The sequence below is a fragment of the Lates calcarifer genome, linkage group LG1 (assembly GCF_001640805.2).
Source record: "Lates calcarifer isolate ASB-BC8 linkage group LG1, TLL_Latcal_v3, whole genome shotgun sequence".
In the NCBI taxonomy this organism is placed as follows: domain Eukaryota; kingdom Metazoa; phylum Chordata; class Actinopteri; family Centropomidae; genus Lates; species Lates calcarifer.
This window is the reverse complement of record NC_066833.1, coordinates 3,045,057-3,062,718: the sequence shown is the minus strand read 5'-3', so window position 1 is coordinate 3,062,718 and position 17,662 is coordinate 3,045,057. Positions and strand designations below refer to the sequence as shown.

The 17,662-nt window shown below is 42.3% G+C and overlaps 1 protein-coding gene across 3 annotated transcripts in view; it reads right to left on the bottom strand.

Annotated features, from left to right (window-relative positions):
• Positions 1-17,225, bottom strand: part of rgcc (regulator of cell cycle) — a 31,664-nt gene extending 14,439 nt beyond the window's left edge. Inside the window, exons 1-5 of one of the 3 annotated variants that reach the window (XM_018697345.2) lie at positions 17,094-17,225; positions 16,585-16,758; positions 14,034-14,141; positions 13,708-13,770; positions 11,947-12,734 (exon numbers count right to left, since the gene is read on the bottom strand). In XM_018697345.2, the coding sequence (XP_018552861.1) occupies positions 12,727-12,734; positions 13,708-13,770; positions 14,034-14,141; positions 16,585-16,758; positions 17,094-17,121 (381 nt within the window). In that variant the 5' untranslated portion in view covers positions 17,122-17,225 and the 3' untranslated portion in view covers positions 11,947-12,726. Of the gene's footprint in view, positions 1-11,946; positions 12,735-13,696; positions 13,771-14,033; positions 14,142-16,584; positions 16,759-17,093 lie in introns of those variants that run through there. The other 2 variants (XM_051076645.1, XM_018697344.2) reach the window with 2 other exon arrangements.
• Between the last annotated feature and the right edge of the window lie 437 nt (positions 17,226-17,662).

Sequence of the window (17,662 nt, the reverse complement as noted above, 5' to 3'; positions counted from 1 at the left end):
TCGCCGCTCCCCCGACGGGCGCCGGGTGCGAGGGCCCGTTCAACGCTGCTCGCAGCTTTAATTTTAATTGAGTTCAGTTTAGGAGTTTAAAGCTGCATTAACTTGGCCACTTGGAGGCAGACAGAAACATATTGTTAATATAATCTTAATAAAGTTCTTGTTGGCAAACTTGTTAACAAACATATCAGCTCATTTACTCATGTAGCAGACATGGAGCAAATTAGCATTCATTTGCTGTCCTGTTTTTGATGAACCTGATGAATCTAAGTCCAGTGTTCCTCTCTTTCAGCTCTGTGTTTGGTCTCCACCACCTCCTGAGGGAAATATTTGGCTCTTCAGCTGCTGAATGCTCCACAATATTCACCAGCTGCTCTCTGACTGTGTCTGTCTGCTGTTTATCAAAGCTTCTTTTTTTTGCCAAAAACAGTTGCTTGTGCTTTGGAAAAAAAACTGATGAGAGTGATGAAACCAAAACCACGAACTATTACTCTCTAACATTCTTCACAAAGCTGCAGAATACACACGACCCACTGCTGATATAAAATACTGAAATGAAACAGTGTCTGCTTTGGCTTTAGTGGTCGAGCCAATATTTTTTATCAGGAGTCTGTAACTTCCAAGCACCAGCTGACCTACTGCTTTCTCAGTTAAACGACATAATTCATGACAAATATGTTCAGTAGAGCTCATAGAGGAGGAAAGCATGCAGTGTCTTGTTAAGCCCTCTCCTAGAACTTTCTCTATGTGTGCTGCGAGGGAAGACGAGATGATAGATAGAGATCTCAGCTTTAACAGGAGGCGTGATTAAATATTTTAACTAGACAGTAATTTATTATCCTTCCACTCACAGGATTCAGCTGATGAAAGGAGCATTTGGAAAAGGAGATCTAATTAATTTAGGGACAAATCCTGGCATTTGCAGTGTGTGATTTATGGATGATGAGAAGCACTGGGTCACACACCTACACACACAATAAGCTAGCTTTACTGATCTGATTTAAAACATAGGTTCATGCACCTTTAAAAACCTGTCCTACACCAAAAAGAAACATGGGCAAGAATGTTCAGAGCAGTGAAAGAAAACATAAAATAATTTATTTTCCTGTTTCTTACACACACACTTAAACACCCCAGGAAGGAGGCTAAAATAAATGACTTTAAACACCCCTGTCCTTTGTAAGAGAGAGGACAGTGTCTGGCTTGTTCTCACTGCCTGTATTGGGCAATAATTATGCAGGGTGATTTCACTGATGGCCTGAGGCTCCTCTGAAGATGAAACAGGCTCCATTTGGTTCTGCAGTTTAGGATAAAATAGGAGACTTTGCCCTGAGGAGGCAGTTGAAGCAGTAACTCTCCAGGTAAATGCCAAGTGTTGACACGAGTGCTTTAAAGAGACTGTTCACCTTTCTGTTGAAATCACTGCTGTCATGAAAAACTGAGTATAACAAACAGAAGTGCTCACTTCAAGCTCCACTCATCAGTACCTAATATTAAGAACTAATTAAATGTAATGTGACAGCTGTAGTGTTTTAAGCCTCGTTTGGAGCATTGTGTTGATTTAAAGAATGTGAACTGTGTGGTTCAGGATCTGCTCTCATCAGCTCCAGCAGAAACATCAAACAAACTCCGCTTGTCCTGGTTTGTCAAAGACTTGTACACTCAGTTACCAGTTACACCTAGCAAAAACTAATGCAGTCTAACATAACAGTCCAGTAATAAATCAGCCTTCATGAAGATTATGATGTTCAGTTTTTACTGAAACTGTTTTGCTGTAGAATGGTATGGTGTTTTACAGAGAGGTGGACAAAATAAGAGAAACAGTCAGTGTATTTTTTAATTGGTGACACTGCCAGCTGAAGCTGGGCCATTGAAAATCTGTCTAATTGTAAGGGATTGAAGTTTTGTAAAAGTCATTAAAGACTATAAACTAGAATCAGTGTGTTTCAGTGGTTTAAAGGTGAGTTTTCACCATCAGTCAGGTGAGCTAAGGTGAGGTTTGCCCCCTCAGGGTCCAGTTCCCATGGAAAGTCTGGTCACATGTAAACTCAGCCTTAATGACAGGGTGCTGTTGCTGGCCCAAAGCTAAACCCTGACCCTGAGAGAAACATTAACAGGCGGCAAAGAGAGGCAGAAAAAGTAAAATCCACTCCCCTCAGAAATGCCAGAGGTCATGTTGAGAGTGAAAGACAGCAAAGACAGAGAAAGGTACAAAGGACAATAGACAGGGACAAGTTTACAGTAGCTGTGAAACGGTGACAGATAAAGGAAAAGGGTGGAGAAGAAGAGCTTTACTGTGTGGAGGAGGGGAAGAGGATGGAAGGCAGGGAGGGATAGAAAGATAAAACATGAGGATGGGAGGAGAAGTGAAAGCTGGAGGAGGGACTGGAGAAGAAAACATCTGCTGGAACTTAATTATTAACGTTGGCTTTTGTCCGCTAAAATAACATTTACTCACCCCACATTTATTGGGATTTACACAGTATCTGTGGATTAATATTTAATGTGATGAATTCGGAAGTTTTATGCACAGCAGGTTATATTATAATATTACACAATTTCCGATAGACAGTATGTTTTTACATAGCTGTTACACTTCGCCCTATTCACACATTTTTATTCACGCCAAATATTTTCAAAAGCATAACCTGCCATGTCAGTGCAGAAGGATAATCAACTTGCAGAGACATGAAATTGGCTTGAACTTTTAATAACACTGTGACAAAAGTTATGTTTTTGTGTTATGGTAGTGAAGTTGCTGGCAGAGACTGTTGTGTTCATGGACACTCTCTTTTGCTTGATTTCTTGGTTTTAATAGAGTTTTCAAAATAATCAGAGATGATAACATGCATATGAAAAAAAATATAGAAAATATAAAAAATATAGAAAATGGGGAAGGTTTCAAATGTCTTTATGATTTTACACAGACTTCTAGAACAGCATGAAGAGAAACCAGTGGAAAATAGGAAATTGTCCAAACACTAATTAAATTCCTGGGAAAATGGTCTGTAATAAAATGAAATAGATGCAAAAACATGTGTTAGGTCATTTAAAGCTTCTTGCAGCATGAGTCTGCAGAACATTTTGAAAGGCTCTCAGCAGATTCCCCTCTACCCATTTATATTTCTCTCCTCAAGAAATAAGATTAAGATGTTGCAAAGTGCTATCACAGCATTTACAGTAACAACTGTATTAAAACATGGTTTAGCTCATTTATTGAAGTGGGTTGAATGGTGAGGTCTGCATGCCTAAGTTGTTTATCAGCACCGTGAGAGGCTCTGTGTGTTCCCAAAGATCGTGGTTTGGGAGCAGAAATCTGTGGAGGACAGCTTGTCTTTCACTGCCTCAGCAGTACCTCATAACCTCACCAACCCTCAAACCTCCAATATCCCTGACTCCACTGTCTGTGTGCTAGATGCTGTAAACTGATATTGATCAGTTTACAGAAAGTCTCTGTCCTTGCTGTTAAAAGTAGACACAATGTTAAATCTGCATACAGTAACAGGAGGAATCCCTTCCTTCCTTGTCAGCCTCTCCCTCTCTTACTCTCTCTCTCTCTCCATCTCTTTCTCTCTGTGTTTAATCCCCCTGTTGGCACAGATAAGTGTAGCATCACAGAAAGGTCTACTGAGAGAGGAGAGAGATCATTGTGACTGTAATAAGGGAAAAGCTAAGAGCTAAGAGGGGACAAATTGCATTCCTGGTTAACATTTATGCTGCAGTATCGACCACTTAGACCTCATCAAGTGAATTGGGATGTAGGAGGAATTGTTCATGGTCAGCCACATTATCACTCTCTCTCTTATCTTTCAGTGTATCTCTCCCTTTATGTCGTTCTGCTCCAATGGGGGAAGAAACGTGAGCGGACAGGCAATCACACAGGTAGAAAACAGGTCAGCACTTGAGCAAGATGATCTAAGTCTAGTATTTAGAGGAAGATTGAAGCAACTCTGCCTCTGATGGTAGTTATAATGTGCACAACTACAGAAAATACAGTGGCTCAAAGTACAAACAGGATGTTGGTTGGTAAACTGCTTTTGTTTATTCTCTCAGTTAAGTTCAGCTAACCTGAGGGTTTGTATGATTGGCTACCTGTTTGTGGCCCCATCTTCCATTAGGCTGTAGAGCTCCTTCAGCTTTTGTTCAAATATTGCTGTCACACATTAAGTTTTAATATATAGTCACAGCAGCAGATACTGAATCACATTTGATACCAAAGAAATATTAAAGCAACAAATACCCTCTCCAGTAAAACGTATATATATAAGTAGAAATGAACTTTTCTGTCTTCTCTGCAGTGATGTTGCCCCATTCTCAGGTCTCAGCAGTTAACTTGGTGAGTGTGCAGTAACTGATAGAAACAAAGGTCACTTGACGTAGCTGTGATGGTGAAGACACTCACCATATCCTTCCCAGTTTCAAGACAGTTTGTGTCCACGTAAACGACAGTGAGCACAACTTTCAAACTCATGTATTTTTAGTTGGAACATACTTTTGGAATTAAGTGCTGCTTTCATTGACAGCAGCAGAGTTGCAAGGAGGTATGCTGGGGTGGATGGCAGGTGAACAAAGTGCATGAGAGTCTCACTTGTGGTTAAGTTTAGGCAACAAAAACACTTTGGTGAAGGTTATCGAAAGTTTGTGGTTTTGGTTTAATTTAAATCAGCATGTTGTGTCTGAAGTCACTGAGCTTTTCTGTATTAAACCAGACCTGGATTTTTCACTAACCAACCGCTGTGTGTGCCGAAGCAGAAACACAAATAAGTGTAATATTGCTGTAGTCACTACAAGTCAATATTTTACTGTCACTGAAAAATTTACAATTTCTGTTAAATGAATTAATACATTAAAAGTTGCGACTGTTTGACAGATTGCAAATTGTGCTCACTGTCACAGAAAAAACTGGTAGAGCCGCATCCACGTTCACAAAATCAGTAGATTACATTTCATGCACATGGACATGAACTGCAGTGAGGGTAGGCTGACCACATTACCACAGCATCCCCAGTGTGCATGTCATACCCCTTTCTGTATCACTACTGTCCTTTCTGCCATAAACATCCTTTAAAATAACAAATGCACAGTGGTAAAATGCTCTCTTCTAGTTTCTATTCTGTCTCATGCTGACAGTTAAAACATGCTCCTGACCCATCCTCACTGATCAGATAGAAGGAGGTAGTTTGGGCATGGAAAGTTTCAGCTGCGAATCCACAACTACTGCTGCACCAGGATCAAATCCTGCCAGCCTGAGTGGACAGCTCACTCACAGCTTCTTCATAAAAGAAGACATGATGGATGACAGGAAGTGGGAGGGAAAGGGGCAGAAACAGAGGTTTTGTTTAATATATTGTGGATCTGGTTATAGGCAGCTATTAAGAGGCAGAAAGACAGAGGGATAAATGGAAGGAAATGGAAAGAGAGAGAGAGAGAGCAACAGATGGTAACCAGACAGTCTAGACTGACAATAGGAAGGAGGACCGTGACAGCACTGGGCCATCTGGGATTCATGGCACAGACACACACACACACACACACATGCACTTACAAACAGTTCAGGGCAGGAGAGGATTATAGTGTGTCCTGAGGTTGCACACACTTCACACTGTGAGCATAGAAGTTAGGAAGTTATTTGTAGCACTTATCAAACTCATTCACTGTTTCTCAACTACCTCTTTTATTTTTCTTTTTTAGTTATTTTTTCTTGACTCCTGTGAGAAGATGATGTCTCGATAATTTTTTAGACAAAATGTAGTCACCACATTTTCTCTTCCATCATATGTGCAGCGCTCCAGTGACTCATTGGTTTGGAAATATAGGCTCACTCTCACTTCAGCTCTGACTCAGAGTCTGTCTACGAACCGGTCACTCGGCCACGTAGACGTCCGGTGTGATTCACATCTGGCTATTATCTGGTTTTGATCTACCAAATCTAATAGTGGGCTTATTCATGTCCAGGCCTCCTAATGCAAAGTAGAATAGTAGAACTGTCTTTAGTTTGTTATCTGTGGTCAAATGTTTGTCTGGCAAATACATTAAAAGCTTTGTCCTTCAAGTTTTTCTCCGTCCCCTGTCAGTTGTCCAATAAACCAGACATGCTAAAAATGCTGTACTCCAGCACACCAGTGTCCCAGTTTCTCCTCATATAAATCCCTCCAGTTTGACTCAGCCAGGCTCAGAGGAAGTGCAGGCTGACTTAAGAGAAGCCAAGGGAGACAGCTGTGTCTAAACACTGGCTGGGGATTCAGCAGGCCCAAAGCCCAGTATTATCGCCACCTCTCCTCAGCATATGCCAACATTGTCCCATTTCATGTCCCACTGCTCGTGCTCTGCTACAGCCACGTGGAAAACCTGCAATGCTGCTGTACTTGAGTAGTGCTCAAGACAGAATGAATAGTAAAATAATGTGTGGCAATAATGTTGCATCTAAGTGTTTGATTTCATTTGCCAGATGGATTCATTCAAAGATACATACATACATTTTCAATTAGCTTACGTATGTTTTCAGTTGTTGGGGGCAGATCAGCTGCTCAGTCAGGGAGAGGGGAAACAGGTTTGCATTGTTAGGTCCTCTCAGCAGTGAGGGGCTTTATATACTATATTCAGTAAAAAAAAAAAGAAAAGTGCAGCATGCAAGTTAGATAACTTCCATTAAAGCGAATAAATGAGGCAGAGTTGTAAGGAGGCACATCGAAGTGGATGATGGGCTTACAAAGAACACAATCATCCCACAAGAGATCTGGGTTCACATCCAGAGATCTGTCTGTGGTTAAGTTTAGGCAACAAAAACCCTTTGGTTAAGGTTAGTGAAAGATGCTGGTTTTGCTCTCACTAACCTAAACCAAGTGCTGTGAGAGTCTAAACTGAACCACACACCAAATAACTCCTGTTTAAGGATTTCTATTTGCTGTTTTGGTGATTCAAACCCAAGACTCTTCCTCAGACTTTAACAGGAGATGTTTGGTGTGTGGATCTATTTTCAACTACTATTAGATGTTTTTGATTCAGCACTCATCCTACTGGATATTGGCAAATGCATTTCTTTTTATAGTTTGTCAGATATTTCTCCTAGGTTTCCTTCACTCATGGATGAATTCAGCTGTTGCATAGGGTGGTAAAATCTGAGCATTTTATTGCTTTAACCAAGGCAAAGCAACAACTATCATGCTGGTATTCAAGAGGATTTGATGGTGTGCCAATAGCTAATGGGGCATTACTACATTATCTGCATTAACTTGTCAGTTTAAGTCTGTTTAAGATAATGAAATCCAATCCTAATTGATAATGTGCTATTTTGTCAATATATTGTGTCTTTAACCCTTATATGTCTGACTCTGCTGTCCAATGACATGACTGTGGATTGAGGTAGAGTGAAGCATATTTGATACCAGGATAAATGTATCTGTGTTGTCAGGGAAATAATGATGAAGTAATTATGACTTGAGTATCTACATGTATTTACAATATGGGAACCTGTAGCTACTGTAATTCCTTCAGGACATGAGCACATTTAGGCTCCTGAAGAAACTGATAAACTAAATAAATGTGATGTGTTTAAATGTCAGATGGAGTCATTCAAAGATTACATACATTTTAAATTTGCTTACATTTCTCCTAATGTATTTATATTTGGATTCAGTGTTTTATTTCAGGACACTTCATCAGTGTCAGCTGTGATCAGCTGCTCAATCAGGGAGAGTGGAAACAGGTTTGCATCATCAGGTCCTCTCAGCAGAGAGGGACTGGGTATTGTTAAGATGTGGGAAGACGGGTAAAACTATTTCTTTGACAAATGCAGTTGAGCTTTGTACACTAATGAATAATTTGTGTGCTCATAGTAGATTGTGATTGTCAGCTGTAACAGAAAAACTCTCTGTGGAGTTCACCTCCACACTTACCTGAGCAGGTGGTATGTTCCAGTTAGGAGCAGGAGCAGGAGGAGAAGGTAAAATGCCATTTAGTGGTCAGATAGGAGTAGAGAAGGTGGCAGCTTGTGGTGAGGCTGAAGATATTTTTTTTTTTTTTGGCAGCTATGGTTGAAGTTGTTTTTGTTGAATTTCTGAGCTTAATGTTTCTCTGTTTCATTAATATTTCTATGATAATCACTTTTTGATCACATACTCCAACCTGCTTTACATCCCTTTAAAGTTTTGTCCATTATTGGGTGGTGGCACAACACCTATGATTACTGGTTGATCCGCTCTACAGCCACGAGTGCCCACAGTAGAAGATACCCATTCATCCATTTACCCATTTCTGAAAAGAACAGTCTAACCTTCTGATGCAAGTGGAACAGAGGAAAGGATGATTACTGCTATTACATAACTGCCAGACTTTTTTCTGTTGTCATAACACCCTGTGTTATGTTTTGTCCAGTTTTGAAATGTTAATCTTCTTTTCCAGTGTGCACATTCGACATTGTTTCTTAGTTACTAAACGAGCCAAAACTTCACGTCACGTTTCTCCCATAAGGAATGAGTCTTTAGAAAACCATCTAGCACCTGTCTCTGAGCTTTCTCTAACGTCTGCAGCAGTAAATTCACTGCTCTGTCAGCACCAACACACCCACACATTGTTCAGACTCAGTGAGTGAACTATGTGTGGATCATCTGCCTGCTTAGAGCAGTGCGATCTAATTCTCAAGGTGGAGAAGAGGCTAAATTCCATCATACTCACACCATTCAAATATAATATTGACATGGACACGAGGAGGTGTGTTTATTAGCATTAACAAGCATTAACCATCCAATAATTCATCCCAATGTGCTGGTTTTACATTTTGAGACAGATATTATCGTGGGTCAAGGCAGTACAGCTGCTTCGGTTCAGGAGAGGTCATAAATGCTGTCAGTCAGGTCATAGATAAGTCACTGTGATAGTAATGATGGATGTCATAATGGATGTGCAATTTAAGGGACTGTATGAGTCAGACGGAGGCAGTAATAATGACTCCCAGGACAGCTGAACCTGCCTGTCATCCTCATTTGAGTGAGTCTGGACTCTGTCATGATGGTTAAAGCTTGTCACTGGCAAGGAATGAGCTCAGAGATCCTTAGTACAGGCTGCTGTCTGCATATGAAGCATATACATCTATTCAACATATATGAAATGTTAAAACTGTACCCATTTTGGTGGATAACATTAATATGTTGCTTTCCAATGTGGTTGAAGCCTCTGCTTTTTAAAGTGCTGCAATTAAAAATCCACCTTAATATAATTTTAGAGCATCTTTCATCTTCTTTTCATCTCCAAAATCCCTGAACATTCAGAGTCTGGCAGATTACTAGGTTGCCATACTTCTAATAATCTTTTTGAACCCTTTCTGTTAGAGTTTCAACCACTGAACACTGAAAAACCTTTAACCAATGCAAATGTACTTATTGAATTAGGGGCCAGGACTCCCATTCACACATATGGGCAAAGAACAGGTTCACATCCATGTACTCAGTGACACAGACACACAAACATATAGCTAACATCTATACACAGCTACAGTATATGTACTGCATATCCCACACATCACACTTACAAAATAGCATTAACATGTACAAATACACATATGTACAGACCAACACACACACACTCATTAATGTTCCTCTCTCCTCGCTCTGTGGGGACATCTGGACACCAGTGATATGAAGACATGGTGGAAAGCTGAACCTGATATTTGGCTCTATGTATTCCTGTCTCTTTGTGATGTGGACACACATCTGTGTGTCTCTGCCCAGCCTATTCATAGAAGCAGCACTATAGCAGCCTTGAGGGGCCTCCCATGGGAATCCATCTTGATGTAAAGACGTAGTTACAAGATTTAACATGTTTGTCTTTCAGTCCACTCCTTCCCTCATTCACATTAGCTTTCTGCCTCTAAAGGCCCTTGTTGCTGGCCTATTCCCTTTGTGTTCCCTTATTGTCCTCCATCCATCCATCCATCCTCTTCACTGTGTTATCTTCCCTGACTCTTACTTTCCCACACTTCCAGCCCTGTGCCTACACTGGCTTATCCTCTATCCTCTGCCAAGGCCAATACTTCTACAGGACTGACCCAGGCTGCCAAAAAGATGCCCAAGGGGGAAGGTTGTTTTAGAAGAAAGGTCACCCAACTCCCCCACCCGCCTGTCCTCAGGGGATCATGTGTTGTGTCAACATGGTCTCTCAGATTAGTGCCAGCTGCCCAGCCTGAGGCAGGAGCCCTCCAAACACCATACCCATAGTGCAGAACAGTGCAGATAGGTGGACTCAGCAGGACAGTGCCCACAGCCTCCCTGTGCCAACTGTAGTGAAGAAACAACACAGAGACAGGTCTTCATGCCAGCTTCCTGCCATCAGATTAGTGGACTGGCATGCAGTAATAGTACTGGCTGGATCCACAGACTGTGAGCAGCAGCCATGCACAGCTGCGAGGGACTTTCAGCTGTGGTCTCATGTGAACACTTCAAAACATAAGGCATCATGTGAAATAAAATCAAAGGCTGCAGCACAGATGATCAGTAACTGACTGAAGGAAAGGAGCGGCATAATCCCTCCCTCTACAAGCAGTTACCAGCAAAGTGTGGACAGAGGACCACATTAAGATCACCAGAGTTTTAAGGGGCACTTCAGCGATTTCACAGATGAAAATCACTTTACTGGTCATGAGAAGAACCACTAAGCCCATGAAAACTGCAGTGACGTTTGTGGCTCTAGAGGAGCTTTCTTCAGTAGAAAAATAACCCGGAGGATGTTGACGTGATGTCAGCAGGGGTACCTTGGGGAGCAGACTAAAACCTTTTAACAGACAGCCTGTGTTATCAATTTGTAGCATGAAATTTTAAATAATGCCTCTGCCAGACAGGGAGGATTGTATTATAGAAAATGTAGGATGGCCTCTTTTTACAATCTGTCTCCTGCCAATCACCAAACCGTATAAAACTGTAATACTAAATTGCTGGAGTGCATGGAACAGATCTCATTTGATTGTGGTCCCAGGTCTGTCTGCACCTGCTGCACTGCTACTACAGAACCAGTATAGAAGCATAGTGAGTGACCTTTGACCTCTGGTGGCCAGCAGACGGAGGGGTGCCTCTTCAGCCACACCTGCTGCCGGGCCAGAAAGGGGTCACACCCTCATGTCTCACTCCACCTCTGCAAATAGACTGTGTTGCTACATAAGTTACATAAGTCCCTGCTTTGTTGAGTGGTTGATTAATGAGCACAGAAGGAAAGAGACTTGTAATATCTATTTCTGTGTGTGTGTGTGTGTCTGTGTGTTGTTGCATGTATGAGTTCACATTCTTGGGAGGAAGTGAATGTCCTACCTCTTCTTACACTATTCCATGTCGTCTATTTTGGTGAGTCTCTGAGTTTCTTTGGTGGTCTGCAGTTGAAAACTCCGTCCACATACCATGAAAATATATGTATCTCTCATTGCCGTTTGCCTGCCTGTGTTTGCAGCACTGTGTTGGCCTACAGAGGAAGCTGAAATTTGGGAGGGAGATCAGCAGGTCATTGAAAAACCCATGGAGACAGAGAGAAGGACAGAGCAGGGAAGTGGTGTTGATGTCGGTGGGTTAATAAAGTGCCGTGGTGGTGAGGAGTCTGCTGTCATTCAAAGATTCCCACTGTGTGACTGCTCCGATTCAGCAGCTCTACACCTACTGTGCTCCACCAGTTCTGCAAGAAATCAATACCTACTTGTGTGGTTTGATTTTATTATAGATATAAGGACTTTCTATTTTGCTACACAACACACACTGAAAAAAATGAAAATTCTATGTGAAACAGGCCACTGCATTTAATGAAAGGTAGGTTATTCTATGCTGTATATAGCAGAAAGTCCAGCACAAAGGCAGGCTGCAATGGAGAGAAAGCAAACTAGAGTGTATAACGCTAAACAGAAATGCACTGACTGCACCTGACTGAAGCCCAGAAGAGCAAAAGTTTTGAGTCAAAAATAAAGAGAGGAGGCATGTGTTACTAAAAGAACAATATTTCAGACTTTAATATTGTCTCTGGCAGGCATTAGCTGTATTAAATACACATACTGCTTTCCAGTTTTTTCCCAAGTGGATTAAGTTTTCAGTTCACATTTAAACATGAAACCAACTTTATTCCAGTCAATGAGTGTCAAATCTTAATCTGACTGTCCTGTTAATACCAAGGCAAATAGAATTTGGAACAATTATTATTTACATAAGATACAAAAATATATTTCACAAAAGAGACAGATAAATTTACAATAAGAAGCTCTATAAAATTACAAATATATTTCTATTATAAAAAGCCATTTTTAAATACTCTTCCAGCTCAAGTTTTGGATGAGGGAGTGTAACCTGGTCTGTGTGGTGGGGTGATTTGTGATTCTGACAATAAATGTTCCAGTGACTCTTTGTAGCATATATTCCATGTTGTCATTCCTCACAACTTCTCATGGAGTCCATTACCTCATGGCTGCTGAGTATTCTTGTCCTCCGGTTCCCTACAATGCTAATTTTGACCCTTCCTGCGGTCCTTACAGCCCAGCAGCCAGGTGGCCTTTAGTTAGTAGAGCACTGCCAGATTAACTTTTGGACAGCGCTGGCTAGACCTGATGCCGTGGTGGAGCCACTTGGCAGCTGCTGTGCCATCCAGCTGTATCCTGTTGGGTGGTTTTCAGTGTGGGGGCAGGTGCATGTTAGCTGCTCAAGGGGAGTCCAGACATCCACTCCCTCCCTCTCTCATGGCTACACTCCAAGATGACTCTGAGCCTCCGTGTCACATGCCTAAGAACAGACGGAGAGAGACAGACCTGATTAGAACAGGACTCTTTGGCTCCTGGGTCACTGCCTCTATTCTCAGAGCAGCGGGCATTTAGTTTTACAGACAGGTCATCGTAAACAGCAGTGGCCCTAATAAACATGTTATTCTGCAGGGCTAACATGGGGCTGGCTGACTGCCTGACTGAATGTCCAGGTCCTGTCCAGGGACGCCTGCGAGCTGTGAAAGACGGACATTCAGTGGCCAAACACAGAACAGAGGAGGGCGGTGGAGGGAAAAACCATGGAAATAAGGAAAGTGTTTCAACTCCTACTTCTGTCTCATTCCATTCCTGACATTTATAGTTGGAATTTCAGCCCATGTTTGCACCAGCAGACATTCCTCATACTCTGATGCAAGTTCCAACACTCACATGCCCCATAGTAAAGAAGCGGTCCAACACAAATTAGCCATGGATGTCTGCTACCCATGACGTTCTGTGAGCTACTAAATGACGCCCTGTTGCGTTCTCAGGTGACAGTTTCATGCATGTACATTCACTGGGTTTCTGTGTCTCTGATGTGTTATATATATATACATGACAAAGGGATAAGGGAAGAAAACGATGGGCCAAAATAGAAAACCCAGAGTTTACAGTGCTATGTGGTGTGTGTGAAAATTGCATGGTGTTGGTAGAGGCACTTTTGAGTGACAGAGTGAAAAGGGATACGCTGCCCTTCTCTCCAGTGAAACCCCAGAGGCCTCATGGTCCACGTAACCATGCCCCAACTCCTTCACAGTCCTGACACAACACTGGTTGTCACTCCCCCCTAGGTTTCTAACCTAGGGAGGAGTGACACTCCTGTGTCACTTTATGAGTGGTCGTTAACACAGCTGATGTGGGGAACAAACACGCCTGTTAATTCCAAGTAGCAAGCGGCGCCAGCACACGGGCTAATTAATCAAGGCTTCTGACAGCTAGGTTGCATTAGCACTTACTCTCTAATGTCCTGTCAAGGTCAGCGATGAAGTCCTCCAGTTCTTTTGTGTCGCCGAGTTTGGCTGCAAGGGACAAGGAGACAGAGACTCAGACTTCAAAGTGTAGGATAGTGAGGAGTTCTACTCTAAGCATCATTAGACAGCAGACAGGAGGCTGATGGTTCTGTGCATGTCCTCTGTGTCTTCCACTAAATGATTTCCACTTTGTAATTTATCTCACTTTGACCCATGTGTCATTACTGAAGTCTGGATCTGTCTGTAGCACTTTTTTTTGCATTACAGAAAGTCAAAACTGTGTGTTTCCAAGTGTGAGGGGTGTAACTCACGTTTTGGTGACATAAGAGGAGGTGAGGTGGTGGTAGGGGAGAGCACAGTGGGGGAGTTCAACCGCTCGTCACTGAAGCTGAAGCTGTTTCTGTTGAGCGACTCTGCACCTGTCAGACAGAGAGAGAGGACAAAACACAGACAAATGTTATTAGATTAGGTGAGAGCTCACTTCTTCATGTACCCCACACAACACACACAAACAAATCTGATCTGTGTCAGTGGAGCAGCTTCAGTGTGTAATCATTGCATTCTCCTCTAATGACAACCTTCCTCTGTGGCCTGTCACACACATGCATGTGCTTGTATTTGCACAGACAGACACTTGTATACACAAACTGAGACAAAAAAAATGTACGCTGACTCCAGTTCTGACCCCTGAGCGAAAATGATCACTTCTCTGCATTTCTACCAGCAAAAGTTTCCACTCTGCTTCACTGGACAACTCCAGAGCAAATAATACAGTGTGTGACCATAATTCAGCAACTAAATCTCCATTTTAGTGATCAGTGACAGCTATATAACACGTTCTGCTGAACAGAGACGTCTCTAAAGGCAGAGACTCCTCTCAAGCAAGATTTATCTCTGATACCAAATCTCTACACAGAGGGTTACATAAATGATATAATGGCCACTTTGATTCTGCCAGATCATATTTCAAGCCACCACATAACATAAAATATTTTCACAGTTTGTTTATCTGGTAAGAAATGAAGGCAGAGCGAGGAAAGAAGAAGCACAGACTTCTTCGCAGCTTGGTTCTTGCACTACAAGATCTTATTTAGCCTGTGTATGGGGGTTTATTTATTGAAAACATTTTTGGTTTGCTTGGTAAAAGCATCAACCTCACTGATAATGATATCTGTGTGGGTGTGAAGTAAGTATGTGTGATAAAAAGAAGATTAGGCAGCACTTAAAGCCTTAAAGCTCACGTCTCTCTCACTCCTCTCTGCAGAGCTGCTGAGATGTCAACCACTTACTTGCTCTCCCCTCTCTGACCTGCACCACTCCCACCACTCAGCACTCAACACACAGTGTGAGACAGGAGAAGCTACACACAACGGGGAGCACCCAGACGCACGCACACACACAGAGCTGGGGCCTTAACATCACTGTTTGACTTGGACATTAAACCCTCTAATTTCTCAGTTTTCATTTCTGCTCTTTTACTGTCATCAGCTTTCACACTTTCCCTGTTCTCCTCCCTCTGCCTCTCTCTCCCTCACACTCTGAATGGACCTCTACCACTGTGCACAGTTTTTGTCATTTATCTGCTCCTTCAACAGTCCATCCATCCATCAGGCTACAACACAATAGGTCGACAGGTCCCTCTTCATTTGACTGCCATGGAGAAGACAGAGCTTGCACAGGAATCTGATCCCTTCTGCAAAGCAAGCCACAGACACAGGTTCAAACACCTGCCCTCTGTTTTCATCACTGATGTTGCTTATTGCAATATCCTCAGTGGTAATGTGATAATTACATAAAGTCCAGCTGGATTGGTGCACATTGTGGGGCACTGATGATACACTGACAAAACCACTGGAACCTCAGTCACTATGAAACTCCCAAATTACTTTCTCAGAGGAAAAAGAAGATCTTATCACATGCATTTTAAAAACACTAGAGCCTGACTTGCTTTCTGGAGTCTATCTGCATGTAACTTGAGGGTGGTGCAGTCTGCAGTTAACTGGACATCCTCTCTGCACACTTAAGTAGCTCCACAGATCGCCTTTCCAGAAATCCTATCACCATAACGATCTTTTCACATCTCCTTGGAAATCCCAACCCACTCACACATGTTTGGGAAACTATCTTCACTCATGGGGACCTGAAACATATTTTTCTGAGTGTCAGCACATGAGGCTGTCCCATTAGGTTGGAGTCTGCCTGGGGCCAGTTCTGCAGCTGGGGAAGCAGCCTTTTAAAACACTGTATGGTAGAGTAATATAGTAATGTATGACAATAAAACTTTAGAGACACAGACACAATATGGGGGCAGGTGTGCTGCCAAAATATGCAGCAGTAGCTTAATCTGACCCAAAATCTCTGGACCATGATCAAGGATTTTCTTTGCTCTTTCTCTCTCTTTATCTCCATGGTATTGTGTGTGCGGGCATACATGCGTGCATGCATGTGCAACAGTCACCCAGGCTGCCCTCCTGATTGTACATGATAAAATCCTGCATACAGGGCGAAGGCATTACAGAGCAGTGGAGGTGGAGAAACAGGAGAGAAGCAGCATGAGACAAAGTTCATGAGCTTCTGATAACAAGACAGGACTGTACCTTATGGTTAAGTGGACAGAGCCCCCTCAGACCATCAGCCACAGGTGACAGATGACATTCATACCATAACTATATCATTTCGACAGTGCCTGATCTCCATTCTGGAGTCTCAGGTGTCAGTTCTCAGTCTGCACCAATGGGAGACTTTAGAGACGGTCAGATTACATAGGTCCAAAGACAAGATTTGACCATTTTTTTCTCGTCACGTTAGGAAAACAAATTCACTGTGCTCCCCAAACATTTACCAGCACTGATCTCAACTCACTCTCCGAGTCGCTGATGCCGCTGTCGCTGACGCTGGCGCTGCTCCTCCTCTTCATGGTCTTCAGGTGTTCGTCGTACCTGAAGTGACGCTTTTCCACCGGCGACTTGAAGTCTTCAATCACCGCGTCGAACTCGCACAGCACGTCGTTCAGGTCGTCCTCGTTGACTAACTTCGCTGAAGATAATATTATTATTAATAATAATAACATTAATGAGAGCCTCTTTTTGGAGCAACTAGGGTTCCAGCTGAGCCAGAGACTAACAACAGACCAGCTAATGTGGTCTAATGATATGACAGGACAGTTATGTGACAGGTACTGCCATATATAATGCAATAAACAATATAAATGCAGAATCATATGATAATTCTGATTGAATAATGTATTTAAATTCTTACAGCAGGAATGTTATTTATATAAGTTTGAGCCTACAATATATGTGACAATAAATGCAAAGTAAGTCTCATTGTTATTACTGATTAAAATAAACACAGGATGGAAAACAAATTACCTTGAGGTTTAAGCTTTGGAGACTTCATGATTCCAGTAATCGGGTTTTAGATTATCCAGTACTGTCTGTATTTATGTCCCTCAGTGTAGAGTCCTCCTGTCTGCAACTCTCCTAAAGGGTCTTGAACTAACCCTACAGCCCGAGGACTGCCGCTTTTTAACGAGCCCTGCTCAGTGTGGGCGGTGACGACCGAACCAGAGATGGGAGGGGAGTGTGTGTGTGTGTGTGTGTGTGTGTGTGTGTGTGTGTGTGTGTGTGTGTGTCCAAGTCCAATAAAACTTTTCCCGGTTGGAGTTACACTTCCCTGCCGCCTCTCTCATAAAAGTATGTTTGTAAACAACTTGTGTGTCTCCTGCCAGGCAGAGGTGTAATACACAGATATTTATATTCATGACCAAATGCTTTTCATATTTTATCACCAGGCAGATCATGACAGAAGGAGGCCAGTCTGTGAGTCACTGACAGTCAGACCACTTAGGAGCCAACACTTTCCGGACTCTTCATGATTGTCTCACAGTGAAATGCAGCCAGGAAGTATTCTAATAGCATGTAATATGGTCTGAAAAATA